At 41.6% G+C, this 15612-nt stretch overlaps 2 protein-coding genes and 1 long non-coding RNA gene across 3 annotated transcripts; 1 reads left to right on the forward strand and 2 right to left on the reverse strand.

Moving 5' to 3' along the window:
• The first annotated feature begins 6075 nt into the window (after positions 1–6075).
• LOC9663035 lies at positions 6076–6766 on the forward strand. Its single transcript, XR_002990532.1, has 2 exons — positions 6076–6514; positions 6571–6766. It is a non-coding gene; the product is annotated as an uncharacterized LOC9663035 (long non-coding RNA).
• Positions 6767–10081: 3315 nt separating this feature from the next.
• Positions 10082–11015, reverse strand: LOC112341333 (pentatricopeptide repeat-containing protein At4g02750-like). Its single transcript, XM_024661261.1, has 2 exons — positions 10954–11015; positions 10082–10814 (listed from the first exon to the last, which is right to left on the reverse strand). The coding sequence occupies exons 1-2, from the start codon at positions 11013–11015 to the stop codon at positions 10082–10084; spliced, it is 795 nt and encodes a 264-aa protein (XP_024517029.1).
• A 26-nt stretch (positions 11016–11041) lies between these two features.
• On the reverse strand, positions 11042–15597 carry LOC9663038 (protein transport protein SEC16B homolog). The gene is made up of 13 exons (XM_002987382.2): positions 14235–15597; positions 13903–14169; positions 13725–13841; positions 13548–13670; positions 13306–13491; positions 13124–13249; positions 12941–13075; positions 12764–12891; positions 12604–12709; positions 12316–12555; positions 12169–12261; positions 11832–12112; positions 11042–11782 (listed from the first exon to the last, which is right to left on the reverse strand). Exons 1-13 carry the CDS (start codon positions 15462–15464, stop codon positions 11242–11244), a joined length of 3573 nt encoding a protein of 1190 aa, XP_002987428.1. The 5' UTR covers positions 15465–15597; the 3' UTR covers positions 11042–11241.
• Positions 15598–15612: the final 15 nt, after the last annotated feature.

Here is a 15612-nt window from a genome sequence, read left to right on the forward strand (position 1 = left end):
AAAACCGTTGGAGATTCTTGCTTGATGATTTAGCTTGATTGTATAGCATAGGATAGTGAATAGGAATCTTAGGTTGATCATACTCTTTTGGCCTTTCATATTCTCTAGGCCTATTATAACTTCTGAGTTATCATATTCTTTAGGTCAATTATACTCTTTAGGCCTATTTTCCTCATGGCTAGGTGAATAATCTCAAAAATTACCCTTAGGTGGATAATCCTGATGGTCATGTAGCCTTTTAACACATGAGTATTCACATTTAGCACTTCGATTATCATTATAATCATTTTTCCTACAATAACTTTTATCATCAAATGGATAGTTTTGCCTACATGTTGTTTTATTAACTCAGGCTTCCTGTTGGCCTCCTAATTATTTAAACAAGGTTTTACACTCTTCTTATTTTCACAAAATTAGTACTTGATTAGTTAAACTTTGCATTCTTCTTTGTTATGGCTTTTATTTTTGCATCTAGTACACCAAATCCCTTATTTAAGATTAGTTTGTAATTTGAGGCTCCTTAAACAACTAGTTTCCTTATCTATAGAAGTTGTGTTTTTATCTAACTTCACTATATCTACCATGTCATATTATTTTATGATATCTTAGTAGACAATCATGACTCTTTTCAAATCATCAAAATTTGTATGATTTATCGCATATTCACCATATCTACCATATCATATTATTTTATGATATCTTAGTAAGCGATCATGGCTTTTTTCAAATCATCGAAATCTGCATGAGCTCTCTTTATCATATATTCATGATAAATTTTCTTGAGGCTCTATATGTATAGGCATAGGCACATTTTGTCTAACACTAATATTTATAACGCTTGTTAAATCAAGTTGTATATTCCTCGATTGTCTCAAATTTTGCTTGATGAAGTTTTTGCAACTCATCATAATTTTCTCTTAGGTTTGTTTCCATAATGAAAGCTTTTAGGAAAAAATTTATTTGCTCATCAAATGTGCGAAGATTTTTAACATCACTATTATAGTACCAATCTTTGACTTTATTTTTGAGTGTATAGGGGAAAAATTCTTTTTTTACCTATTTGCTTGATTGAGCTTAATTTCTTCTATATTACTTAATATGTAGTTGTAGGTCCTCTCCTTTAATTTCAGAAAAAGATGGATATGTAATGATGGTGCCTATTGTTGTTCCTGCAATTGCTATTGTGTTTATTACAATTTGATAGGAAATGCTCTATTTTGTAAATAATATAAGCAAAACAAATGTTTAGTTCATAAGGGAACCTAAATCACCATCAAAGGGTAAGGGTTGTAAATTTAATGCTTCTTTCTCTTGTGGGGAATCATTTCAGTTGTTTTGTATTCCATTACTCTCAGTTGAAATAGAGGCATTTTCTATGTGCCAATGTTGCCAAAGAGGAGTAGTGTATGGATTCACATATACTAGATAACCATCAAAGTCATATTTGGATTTTTGATCTCCTCTTCGTTGAGGTGTACCCAATATGCTTTTAGCTCACTCTCTTTCAAGTTTTTCTTTAGTTTGATTGAGCAATGATTTAGTCTTTTCTAAAGGGAGGTTAAAAGATCACAAATATCATGAGCAAGTGCCTTGTAATTTCATTCTAGATCTTGTGAATATTTCTTTTCAAACTACCTTTTGCTCATCAGATTGCAAGAGAAATATTGTATATCTATTATTTTGTTTAGTATAGACAATGACAATTTTATACATAGAGATTATGTCATTTAAAATTTTATAGGTATGATCAATTGTTGGTGTATACCTATATATGTAGCGCATGCTATCATTCTCCCCTTAAATCAATTGGCAAAAGCGTAATTGCTATATAAGAGAGCCCTTAGTGGCTATTTTATCCCCATTTATCCCCTAATGTTCCAAGGATCTACAACGACAGTATATCCAAATCTCATTTTATGATCACATGCGCTATAATATTTTGAAGCTTGTTCGTGTTACTACTATGGCAAGCCTAATTATTATGCCTCGTTTGTGGAGTGAGTGGTACAAGGCTTTGGTATACAATGTATCCCTCTTGTAAATTGGCATATCAATCACTCTTAGAAGTAAGTATTTAGCTTTCCAACCAATTTCAAAATAGGGACAACTTTCTTCTAGAGGCCAAATATCTAGAACATTTTTTATACAAAAGTTCCAAAAATTTCTCGAGCAACAAACATTATTTTTCAAAGCATATCTATTTTGCTCAAAAGTAGTCCACTTTAAAAGATTTTTACTCCACAAAATTTTGTTGACTACCAATTCAAATTTTAGAATTGATCCAATGTCTATTAACCCAATTATCACCAAGTGTATTTTTGCTTATGGGTATCCAAGCTTTATTGTGAACCATTAAAGTTCTCACAATAGCTTTTTTGCTTAAAGATTGCATAAAATTTAGCAATTCTCAGAATTTTATAAATCCTTTGCAGATTATAATATTCAGGATTTGCATCTTAGGTAACTCCACAGATATAAGTCTCATTTATTCTGTGTACCTATAAAGTATTATCACACTTTCTTTGACAATAGTAAAGATACAAAGAGTCAAACTTCTATATACCTTGAGCAGAATATTGTCAGGTATTTTCCTCTATAATTTGTCGAGCTGTTTAAGAAATTTTTTTAAATTTATCATTCACTGGTCTAATTAGGCATACAAGATAGTTTAATTTTTTCTTTCTTATACTTGTAAGCTCCTAAATTTAGTCTTCCCGAGAGGTCACCCAACCCAATACTATTCAAACCAAAAGATGCTTAACCCTAAATATCCCAAGACCCTTAACCGATTAGAAAAAGGGATGCACTCTTGTTCATGGGCCCTTTCCCTTTATATTTGAACCCCATGTATCGTCTCTTAAATCATTCTTTTTGGTTGCTTACAATTTACCATGCTTCCCTACAAGTTCACGCCCTCGTAAATGGAAGCTGAGAGCCATAGCTCTCCCGAAAGCCCCGCTCTCTTGACACCCTACCCTTCGAGTCAAACCCAATGGAAGTAAACTGGACCAACCAGATGTCAATCAACATATGGTGTGATTCCCCCAGCCAACCAATAGAGTCAGACCTAAGACAGGTTTGATACTAAATGTAAGCTCTTGAATTTGGTCTTCCTGAGAAGTCACCTAGCCCAGTACTATTCAAACCCAAAGACGCTTAACCCCAAATATTCCAAGACCTTTAACTAATTGGAAAAGGGGGTGCACTCTTGTTCATGGGCCCTTTCCCTTTATATTTGAACCCCATGGATCGTTCTCTTTGGTTGCTTACAATACTTTTTCTTAGTCACATAGAGTGGGGATTAACCAACTTTTGTCTAAGTCTATAAGAAAAATATATCTTCTAATAAGTGTGATGGATTGCTGATAAATACTTTTATTTTGTCTACCCCAATTCCCTTATTCAACTTCTATCAGGAATGTGGAGGGTTGTCAATCCTTAATCTCTCTGCCTAGGTATGTATGAGGATTTTTCCTTTCTGCTTATGCTTAGTATGGTTAAGATTAATTCAGTGCAAAGACTCTAGCATGTGATAGTTAATTCTAGAGTAGCTTGTTTGCTTCACAGTGGGTCTTACCCTTTAGCTTATAGTCAACCTTGCCTTTACAATTATGGAATTAGAAAAAGTGGTTTATTGCTCTTGGTAAATTTTAGACAAACTAGATCAACACTAAAGACTAATTTATATGGGGCGTGGAGACCATTCCGTGAAATTGCCTTATGAAATTAATACAAAAGTCAAATTGTCTAGTGATGATAGCCTGTTGTAGATCAATTTGCTTATAGAATGATGTTAAATAGCTTTTCAAACATATGATAGCTAATTTATGGAAAACTTTGCTTCAGATCTAGACAAAAATTGTTTTTCAAAGCAAATTGACTGGAAGAGGATCAAGTATGCACTGCTTGCCTCATTCGACTAATGATTGACGCATCACAGGGAGATCCATTGATCTGCTTCTTTGGTTTGTACTTCGACATGTACAACCTCAAGCACTCATCTTCTATTTAGAAGAGAAACCACAAGAGGATATATATATTTCATGGATACACTTTTCAGGTATGAGAAACATAGCTTTGGGTTGGAAATCCCTAGCCTAATCAATAATAGTCTCTTTGCATCACTCCTAACAGATTGGGCCTAGAGAATAACAAAAAAAATTCAAGAGCTAGCCCTCTACCCTTTGAGCTCGTGGAAAGTACCCTTGCATGGAGGTGGCAGCTGGTTAAACTTCAGAAGTTAGCTTGTCTAGAGGACCTCCTGTTGCTCTTGCTTCCTTGCCACAAAATCACACTTGCAAACACATGTCCAAACATTGAACTACAATGTAGTTCTCAAAACAACATCTTTTTGCCAAAACTGTCAGTCAACTATATAGTCAACTCTTTGTAGTCAATGTGATGACCATTATTAAAATGTTTTGAATTTATAAACACAAGATTAGTCTAAATAAATATGAACAATTAGATTATAGAATATTCAAGAATACCCAGGTATATCCTATGTTGGTTTGCTTAGAGACGTTATGTGACCATCACTGTCATTTTCTGTGTGGTGATAGTGATAAAATGCTGTATATGTAACCATCATACACATCAGATTATTCTAGAATATTCCAAAATCAAGTTACCATTGAGTCAGTGCTGATTTGTCATTGATTAATGCCACATCATTAGGGTTCATGTGGGATGAATAGGGCAACGGTTGTGGTTTCTATGGTTGTTGTGGCTGCTATTGCAATTGATCAGTTGGTTGTTGTTTATAGAAGATCTAGAAAGCATCTTAGAGAAGATCTTGAGGATGAGAGGCTTGAAACTACTCTTTACCAACAATTAGTGCTAGTGTATCATCACATGTGCTTGGTAGTAGTTGAGAGTTGGTTCCAATTGAACTTCTTTCGGGAGGGAGATTTCTATATCAGACTAAGGTCTCTTCATTGGTTTTGTCATTGGGTGGATAAGGTTGGAATGCAAGATCCAACAAGGTGGAGAGAGTTCTTCAGAGTTTCTGAGGAGCAGTTTATGACAATCTGCAAACTTGTTACTTTGTTAATGCAAACAGCACTGCCTCCAAATTTGAAAAACATTCCATCTAGATATGTTCTTGTTGGTAAACAAGTTGCCATTGCTTTACAGAGATTAGTTTTAGGTGATTCTTTTGCTAGTTTGACAGAGCATTTTGGTGTTTCTAAAGCATTTGTCCAGAAGTATTGTTAGAAGTTCTCCGACTCCACATTCTAGCATCTAGGACAATTTCTTGTATGGCTAGTAGATCGGTCAATAGTAAAAATAGGTTTTGAGAGATTTTGTGGCTTCTTGAATTTCTATGGTGCAATTGACTGCATGCATTTTGAAGTTGAACTTCCTGGAAACACTTTTGCAAATAATTATTACAAGGACAAGGATAACTCAATTGTCATGCAAACAATCATTGATAGTGAAGCAAGGTTCTTGGATATTTGAGTTGGAGATCCTGGGAGTTGCAATGACATAACTATTTTAAGGAAGAGTTCATTCTATAGAAGAGCTCAATCAAGTGAAATTCTTAACGAACCAATAGTCTCAAGAGGCCAATACCAATTTTGGGAGTATATCATTAGAGACTCAGGATACTACAAGCTTTCGTGGTTAGACCATTTCCAAGTGCAAATGGAATTAAATTGAGGGAAGCATTCAACTTTTACTTGTTGTCTTTGAGGATGGTATGTGAGAGAAGTTTTGGATTGCTTAAAGATCGTTGGAGGATGTTTAGGAAGTTGGTTAAAGTTGAGACCATCACTCAGCTAACAATTGCCATAAAAATAGCTTGCATTCTGCATAACTTCATTATTGGTATAGGTGACATAGGGGAAATAGACGTTGAGCTTGAGCTAGTGACTAATCAACCACAAGACTAGCGACTGGAACCTCATGTCACTACTACAAAGCTTAGAAACATTCTCATTACTTATGTAGTAGACTTAAACAAATCCACTTGAAGCTCATGAATTTATTTATTTTAGCGTGCTCACAAACTCAAGTTTTGTTTTATTTTTCAGGGTTTTAACTTAGAGATTTCAGTATAGGGCTTGAACGCAGGCACAGCAAGGAACCTGGCTGAGAGCATAGAGAGGGGGGCTATGATGAGTTTAGAGTCACAGCTGCTGCCAATGTTGGTCTGATTCTAACATTCAGGTTCATTTCCGTTCTCCTCATAGGGAAGGTTTTACAATGATTAAATGATTGTGTGTTGAGTCGTCTGGCGGCAAGAGGAAGAGGGAAGAAAATGATTTGGAATGGCACTGCAGAAGACGCTTAGAAATGCAGCTTGAGGCTGGTGATGCAAGGGAATGCAGCTTGAGGCCATTGAAGCTGTTCTATCACTAGAAGTTGGGATCCTACTTGGTCTCCCAACGAATTCTTCAAAATTCCCAATGAATTCAGTGGTAGGGCAGGTGGTAGAAGGCCTGGATATTGTCCAGAAGATTGCGAGTACCAGGGTGGTCAAAGATAACACAAGCAATCTTTACTTCCAGTATGTATTTTCTTCTCTTCGTTCCTTGGGAAAAATCTCATCTTGAATCCCCATAGCATTGCCAAGCTTATAGGCGATACCTGAGCAGTGGTCACTGAGAGGGGATTCAATCAACCATACACAAAGATTGTCATTTCGCAGTGTGGCATTCTTAGTACTTACTCTTGCAAAGTTCTTTCTTTCCTTTCAATCTAACTCTGATCCATTTGTGTTTCTATTGCCAGACAACTAATACAAACAGCTTCATGTGAACACTCGTGTCCTTCCAACAAGAATGCTCTATCTAAATTGATGGAATTGATCCAAGGATATTGGCAGTGGCAATGCAAGGTGGGAATGCTGGGCCTAGAATTGTTGATCAGGTAAATCATCACATCTTCATCAGTTCATCATCTCTCTCATCGCTTTGGAGATAGTAATTAGTAACACTGTAAACTACAAAAGTGAAGTTCATGAATAAGATAATGAATTGACTTACCAAAAAATCAGCAATTGCAAACACCTTCTTCAGATTATGACAACAAATTTCCTTCTAGCTATTTTCCATTGTATCAATGAGGCTCACATTGTTGTCACACAGCGCTCCTGCAAATTGTTTTGCAAGTTGTGTGCAGGACTTCTTCCTCAACTGGCCTGAACTATGCTTTTCAAGATTGTTGTTATTTTTTGACATTGCCAAAAGTGATTATAAACAAAAACTACAAAACATACCTTTAGGCTTTAATTCTCCATATGGAGGTAATAGTGATCATTGTTGTGAAGCTCTTGGTGTCGGTAATGATGATTGTTGGGATGTAGATGGTGAAGACATTGATTCCTATGTCTGTCTCTGTGAATTTATAGTTTGACAGTCCTAAAGCCACTTGTCCATCATTGCATAGAGTTGATCATTGAACTTTGGTGGTATATCAGCTTCATGACGTTGCTCTGTTGTCATGTTTCAGTACTGATTTTGCCAGTAAGAACATGATATTCATATGACTTGATTTTGTTGAACTCTTTGTAGATATACTCCCAATAAGATTGGCATTGCCCAGGCAAACAATTAACACCATGTGTCAAACAGTAGCTGAAAACTTAGTGAATGACTGGAAGTCTAAAAAATCCAAAACTTACTTGGAAACTTGCTGCCAATGAATGCTTGTAGTCTTGTGCCTTTTAAATGCTACCTCGCTGCTGTAAGAAGAAGTCATGTTTCTTTGCTTCATTTAGAGCCAACAATTCATTTAAAGACCAATACCCTCGATTTCTAGTTGGTTTTAAAGGCTTTCGTGGAGTGGGAGCAGTAAAATTCCCCCTGCTAAATTGAGAACCATCATACAAAAAAAGTTTTGCTGACATTGAGTGGAGAACACAATCTCTAAATTGTTCAACTATTGCTCTACCATTCTACTCAAGACTCTAAAACCAAATAACTGCCACATCAGCATTTTAACTTGCTATTGCAAGTTTCATGGTAGTCAACCAACTGAGCTAGTTTTGAAAAACATTTAAATTGATTTCACTGTCACAATGCCACTATTAAAAAAATGATGGTGACAGTGACATGTACTAAGGCAATGTTACTTCAAATTGCTGATGTGGCCATCACAATTTGACTGTGATAGTAAAATATAGTGCCTACATTGAAGAAATACTCAAAACTGAAGCTATAAAAAGATAGGTATTGTGGAAAAATAAAGAATATAAAAATATGATATGTGTGCAAATAGGTCATACACCTTGTGAAAGAATCATTTGCATGTCTGGAAACCATAATCTAATGTGACCATCATCTTCTATTTATGCAATCAGCTGTTTGGTGTTCGTTTGCAAATAGCCTACAAAAAAAAACATCTATTAAAATAAATATTTGAATTGTAAAGAATACTTGAGGAATGCATAAAAAATATGATCTTATATAACACTTTTTCTCCATCTAGCATGTCATAGAGGACAAAGTAGCAATCTATTTAAATTATAACTCAATGTAGATTGAAATAACAACTAATTATCCTTGTCTCAAAAGGAATCCTGTATTTGGAATGATGCTAGACTGAAAGATTAAAGGGAACTGAGTCTAGTATTCCTAAGAGTTTAAGAATGATTAAGATTGTACTCCAACATGATAGTTTTGAAAACTTTCATATACTTATATTCCATGATATTGGAAGAGAAGGGAATAGTTGGTCACAAAACATTTTACAAAGTGCTAGTTGTCATTGAAGAAGCAATATTCCCTTATACTTGCTTTATAATTATTTGTGACAACATGCAGAATAGAAAGAAAGTTTTCAAAGGGATAGGAAATGGCACTTGTAATCTTTCTTATTTCCAAATGGGAGCTAGAACATAGATTTGGATGCCTTGAGAGGCGCACTCTGCTTGCGCCATGTCAAACTTCTCATCATCAAATTACTTAGCTATCCTTCATTATGCATCCCTATATATCCCTATACTAATTCCTAAAGCTCTCCAAAAATTTGGTTCTTGACAGGTATGGCATTGACTTTGTGGAAGATTTGATAAATTTCCTTGTAAAATCGCCTTGCATACATGCTTTGCAAAGAGCAATCCATTCAACATAGATTAAGCCCATCATAAAAGTGGGCCAATTGTCTTTAAATTTAATTCTCTGTATCAACATCCAATGGAGCCTTCGTAAATATCAAGAATGGGCTGAGGCCCAGCGGAGAGGATAACATATGGAACTCAGAGAGGAGAACATATGAAGCATGTCGGGAGGCAACGAGGGAGATAGGATACAAGGAAGGCAATGGGAACGAGGTATCAATGAGCCCATCTCCACCTGCGCCTCAAACGCAAGCATTTCACACCACTACTTCCCACTTTCAACAGGAGCTCATGATAGACTCTCACCGGCATGGTCTTGAGAATCTGGATTGCCACGCCTAGCATGGCACTGATGTGGAGCAGGAGGAGCGCAGTGCTGCTGCTCAAATTCACAACAGCAGCGTTGGATCTTGCGTTGCTGGCTATAGCAAACCCACTGCACTTAACACTCCAGATAGATTTCTGAAGACTCTCCTATGCCCAATCTCTGTGCGTCCCGCTCTCCATCCATGGGGGATGGGGCGGCTCACGGAATGGCTGGATATCAACGATCGATGTTTGGGTCAACACATCAAGTCTGAACTGCTCTGAAGATGTTCTCCAGCATCACATAAGGCAATGCATCACTCACAAGGCTGGACTGGCACGTAAATTCCGCAGCATGCATCCCTCGATTCATCTCCCCGTGGTTTTTGCACGCGGTAAGAAACGTTGCCCATGCAACTCCATCTGCTGGCAAAGGCATATTCTCCAGGACATCCTCGGCCCCTTTCAATCGCCCTAGTCGTCCGAGAGCATCAACAATGCAGGCGTAGTGGTCTTGCGAAGGATCCAATCCATTGTCAAAGCTCATTGCCGTGAAGTAGCTTACTGCTTCCTTGACGAGCCCCAGACAGCTACACGCCATCAAAACGATGGCAAACGCTGCCTTGTCGGGGCCAAAGCCGTGAAGAAACATCGCCCAGAAGAGCTGGATCGCTGCCCGGTCTGGGCATATGCTGCAAGAATCGTGTTTCAGGAGACCAAGTTCCAAGTTGGCATCTCATCGAACGATTTCTTAGCATCACAAATATTTCCATCTAGAGCATATACCACTAGAAGTGTGTTCCATGAATAGGAATCCCAGCAGCAAACCAAAGAAAACGCCCGGATCGCCTCTTTGAAACGACCTCTCTGGGCATAAACAGCGATTATCGCGTTCCATGAAACAAGATCTCTGTGTGGCATTTCTTCAAACAAGTGTTTTCCTTGATCAGCATCACCGTTTTGCGCGTATGACTTGATCATAATCGTCCACGACAGTACGCTGTGCTGAGGCATCCTATCAAACAAACTCTTGGCTTGAATCAAATCCCCATTTTGGGCATAGCAGCAGTGCATCGCCCCCCAGAGGATCGCGTTTCGGTGGACAATCTCCTGGAAGACATCCTCCGCCTCCTCCACGAATCCATTCTCCGCAAACATGACGAGCATCACCGCGCGAGTGATGCTGTTCTTCTCGGGCATGGAATCAAACGCGGCCTTCGCATCGCCCACTCGCTCGCGCTGCGCGAAACCCTGCACGAGGATCGTCCACGCTACCACATTCGTCTCGGGCATCATATCCAGCACTTCTCTCGCTCGCCCAATCTCTCCGCCGCGAGCAAATCCCCGCAGCAGCGTCGCCCACGTCTTGCAGTTCCTCTCGGGCATCGCGATCCAATCCGCCCGCAATCGCCCAGCGCCTTGACCATCGCAGTGGAGGAAACTACGTTCCACACCGCCATTCGATCGAACTCCCCCGGATGCCCACTCTCGGCATACGCGGTCACGAGCGCCGTCTACGACACGATGTTCTTGGCCGGCAAAGCATCAAAGATCCTTGTCGATTCCTCCAAAGCCCACACCGCGCGTAGACAACCAGCGTTTCATCCCACCAAGACGATGCCTTGTGAGGTACGCGCGCCATATTTTAAATCCGGGAGATTATTCGAGGTATCACAAGGCCTTTGCTTTTATTTGTTACACTGTAAAGAGTTTCCTTTCTCTAGCAACTTTAAGGAGCTTCCTCGCTTCGCTCGTGGCTCCAAAGAATCACCCCAGCCAAAAAAAAATTCCTCCTTCCACGACTACTACTTCGCTACACTGCTCTACCAAAATCCACCCAGCAACACTACTTACTTGTGGAGTGTGATTTACAATTCCACCTCTTGCAAGTCGTCTCCAAACACTCCGGAGGAACTGGCAGCTTCGAATCCCACTGTGCCGGACTGTTGATGGTGGTGCCGATGAATCGAACTTTCCTGGTGTTGGTTTTGCTGCTGCTGCTCGACCATCACTGGCGGAGTGACTTCCAGAGCTGGAGGTGGCGGCAACGAGACGGTCGACGGTGCTGCTGGATAGTGATTCGAATAGAACATTGCTGGCGAAGAGCTGCTCGAGAGATGATCAGGCGTTGGCCCCGGATCGTTTCTCATATCCTGTACAACCGGCTGAGCGAATGCTCCATTCCCGTTTGAGAACGCCGTGTCGGAGACAAAGGCCGGTGCCGAGTAAGGATCCACCGAATGGTTGCTGTTGATATCTGGAGCAGCGGCAGCAGCGGCCGCAGGCACGAAAAATCTCCCTGGAGCCAAAGGCTTTGCGCTTGCCTTTGGCACCACGCCAAACAGTGGAGGAGAGTCCGATGATGTCTTGGATGGTGTTACGCTACCTTTGTTGAATGTATCGACATATCTGCAAAAACTTCGTGAGACTGGAGTGATGGGAATGACCAAAACGGTACCTTGATCTAACGTTTTGACGTGCGCGAGCTGCGTACTGGTTACTGCTTGGAGGCATTGGTGGGATTCCACTCACAACCGGTTGCGGCCTTTCCGGAGTTGGCTGTGGTCTCTCCGGCGACATGGAAATAGGAGCGCCGTTCTCCTCCACGCGCGAGACGAGCCTGTTTGCCGTGGGAGGAGGAGCCAACGGAAGCTCTGGCGCTTGTGCCTCGGCTCCTTCTTCAACCCAGCGCTTCAGTGTCTCGTCGTATCTAAACTTGTTGCTGTCGCCAAGCTTTGCCTGCATCACATACCGACCATCAATCAGCTAGCGCTCTTTCCAAAGCTTCTACAAACCTCCTTCGAAGGTGTTTTTATGAAGCCCATCGCTCTTTGCACGAAAGAAGTAAAGACGCCTCTGTTTGGCGTTCCTTTCGCTGGACTAACGATCTGATGAAAGAATACAAGTCTTAATCGAAGGTACACAAGAGCAAGTCGAGTTACCTGTGCAGGCCTAAAGTCAGGCTCAGAAATGCTTCTCGCTGGCATGTTGGATCTTCTCGTAATATCACTTATGGGTTCCATTGATGCCGACGAGGCAAGTGATACACTGCTTCTGCTAGAAGCTGTTGCGGGACGGTTATTAATATCAGCATTATCAGAAGCTTTCGGGGGCGAAGGGCCTATCATCTTGTGTAGACCAATATTGCCAAAAAACCGTTGCACAATTGACGTCGAGCCTCCCTGGATAACAGGAAAGTGAGTATAAACGCCGAGTGTCCGCTTACAAACCTGAGAGTGGATACGAAGACGCTCTTCCAAGGCTACAGCCGCTTCTTTGCACACATCAGCTGCATGGCCCGCTGTTTTCAATGTTTTCAACACCGCTAGGCAATACCTTCGAAGAGAAACCTTGTGTTAACGAAGCATACAGTTAAGAATCACAACCAACCTTAAAGCTTCGTTTATCTTTCCAGCTTCAGCAAGCATCGACGCATAAATAAGCTTGTATGGCTGAAAAGGAAGTAAAATAAACTGGGAATTGCCAGTCACTCTTGCAAATTCGTACACTTCCGTTCGCTGATGAAGAAAAGGTTAACAATTGTTATTGAGGACAAACACGGCTTACCTGGATAGCTTCTGGACTAGCGTACGTGCGTGGATACTTACAATGGTCGGCACCTATAAGACAAAGTCTGGCAGAAGGGGAGAAAGGCTCAAAACTAGCATTTGCAACAAGATAGCAAATATGGGCTCCACATATCTGCAAGTTAAAACTATGAGACACATCAAAGTGTGACCATGTATATACCTCATCTCGATGTCTCCAGAGACAATCACCAAGATGCATAATCACTCTCTCGTCCCCATTAGTTCGGTTAGCTGCCATTATAGCCAGGTTTTCCTGCCATTCTTCGAGCATTCCTTCTACTGCGTCCTGCAAGTCAACATGCACTCCTTAAGCAAGAGAGTAGCTTGATAAAAGTATTTCACCTGTGTTGCACCGTCTACAGCGGACGCTGGAACCGGTTGAGGTTGAAGCGCCGTTACGTTTGACAAATTAGTGTTCCCTACGAACACTCCGGCATGTTGACCAGCATAAAGAAGAGTTAGAGTCCGGAGGGGAAACCCTGGTTGAAACTGACGTTGAGCCATCTCCGCTATAGTGTCGGTGTAGAACTAAACCACAAGACCATCACTAACGGTCTATACATCAAAGCTACAAGACAAGGTACCTTCTCTCCCAGCTGCCGGGCCATAAGAAGAGCACATCCCCAAAGTTGCCCGTCTTGAGCAGCCCGTAAAGCCTCTTTCTGCTTTCCGGCAATCAGTAGCCTTTTCACCTCAAATGCAGTTGCCTGTCGCCAGAAAGTCTTTGTTTGTATCAACTCAAGAGAAAAAGACTGCCCAACCTGCATTTGCTGTTCGGTTGGAGTTGTCTGTAGACAGCGAGAGCCAAAAGCCCATGACTCTTCGCTCTTACTTGGCTCTAGCAGCTTCGCAAGCGCTACTTCAGGTCCGTTATCATCCTGGATTAAAGACAGTAAGTTATTCCTTCTAGTAAAACACTCAAGAAAAAATAAATTCTACCTGCCTACCCATTGCTGCAATATTGACAGTCGACCGAAGGTTGCCGTAGTGTTGGCAGCAAATCTTAAGCACCCCCCACATATACCGCAAGGATGCAAGGTTACTGCTACCAGATTCTTCCAGTTTCATAGTCTTCTCGTCCAACCATTTCATCACGTCCTTCATGGACGCGTTGCCAGCAAGCGGGCCACTGCTGTGCCCGTAACCGAGACCAAAGTCTGCCAGCTGATTCATCTGGAAAATCTGAAATGGCTGCGAAGTCGAGAACTGCAGAAACAAAATTTGCGCGGGTTAGCAATCAAACTACTTGCAAAGTTCCTTTCCTTCATTACCTGTTCGGCTCCCTTTGGTTTCATAATCACTAACCTTCCACCAAAACCAAACGCAGTCACAGTACAGGGTGGTCTTCCCGCAGTCGACCTGAAGGCTTCCTCCTGTGTCCTGGGAGGCGTAACCGCATAGTTTGCTGGCTGACCGAATTGATACTGAGAAGAAGTATAAGAGTGATAGTCCTGTGTGCTGCCGTTGTTTCCAGCGTAGTTAGCATAACCTTGTCCAAACTGCTGCTGACTCCCATAGTAGCCGGAAGTTGATTGCTCCCATTGCCCAGTTTGGTAGTTGTAAGTCCATCCGGGGTACTCGGGAACTTGGTAGCCTTGAGCAGTCTGCGATTGTCCCGTTTGATAGCTAAGACTATCGTGAGAGACCTGCGGTTGGCCTGTTTGATAGCTAAAACCACCGTGAGAAATCTGCGTTTGACTTGTTCTATTCTCCAGGGGGATCTGCGGTTGAAAGGAATTCTGGTACTGGAAAGAATTCTGGCCCTGGTAGCTAAAACTCTCTTGACCAGTTTGCTGCGTTGGAAAAGAATCCTGGCCTTGTTGGTAGCCGAACATCTGTTGTGGAAAACGCTGGCCCGTGCTCCCTTGGTAGCCGGAAGCGTTCTGGTAGCTATGCGTCTGCTGGGGAAAAGATTGCAGTGTTTCTTCTTGGTAACTGGAAAAGTCTTGCCCACCCAGATGGCTGCTAAAAGAACTCTGAGGCAAAGTATTTTGGCCTGCCTGGTAGCCAAAACTCTCAGTCGTGGCAGGAACTGGAGCTTGGATAGAATTCTCAGCCGGAGTATTTTGGCTTGACTGCAAGCCCAAACTCTCAGTAGTGGCAGCCTGTGTTGGAGCTGGATCCTGGTAGTTGAAAACCTCCTGGCTGCCCTTCGCTACAAAAGGATCGTAACTCGGTGCATCCTTTGTCGCCAAAGAGCCAAACGACGCCTCTAGAGAATCCTGGTAGCTACCAAAATCTTGACCACTCTGGACCTTTGGGGAGAAATCCTCTCCCTGATAGCCAAACGAAGCATCGTTGCCTTGAGCCACTGGAAAACCGATATTGCCCTCCTCCTTGCCGCTGTTCCCACTCTTCTCCTCCGGATCTAAAGGGCGTGCCGCGGCATCTTGATCCGCCTGTGCCAGGAAGTCCGAGAAGGAGCCGAATCCACTCGGATCATCGCCCGAGACGAGGCTGTCGAGGCTGTTCCAGCTCACCTCGGAAACTCTGGTCTCCATTTGTGGAATCTAGCGTGCTCCCGAGCGCCGAATTACATGGATCTTCGATTCTAGGCAGAGATTTCGCGCTAGATCTACGCGGCCCACCTTTTGCAGCATCCGAATCCAGCTACCATTCGTGAAACCCCATCCCTGTCCCTTTAACCCT

The sequence above is a fragment of the Selaginella moellendorffii genome, unplaced genomic scaffold (genome assembly GCF_000143415.4).
Source record: "Selaginella moellendorffii unplaced genomic scaffold, v1.0 SELMOscaffold_81, whole genome shotgun sequence".
NCBI classification, from domain to species: Eukaryota; Viridiplantae; Streptophyta; class Lycopodiopsida; order Selaginellales; family Selaginellaceae; genus Selaginella; species Selaginella moellendorffii.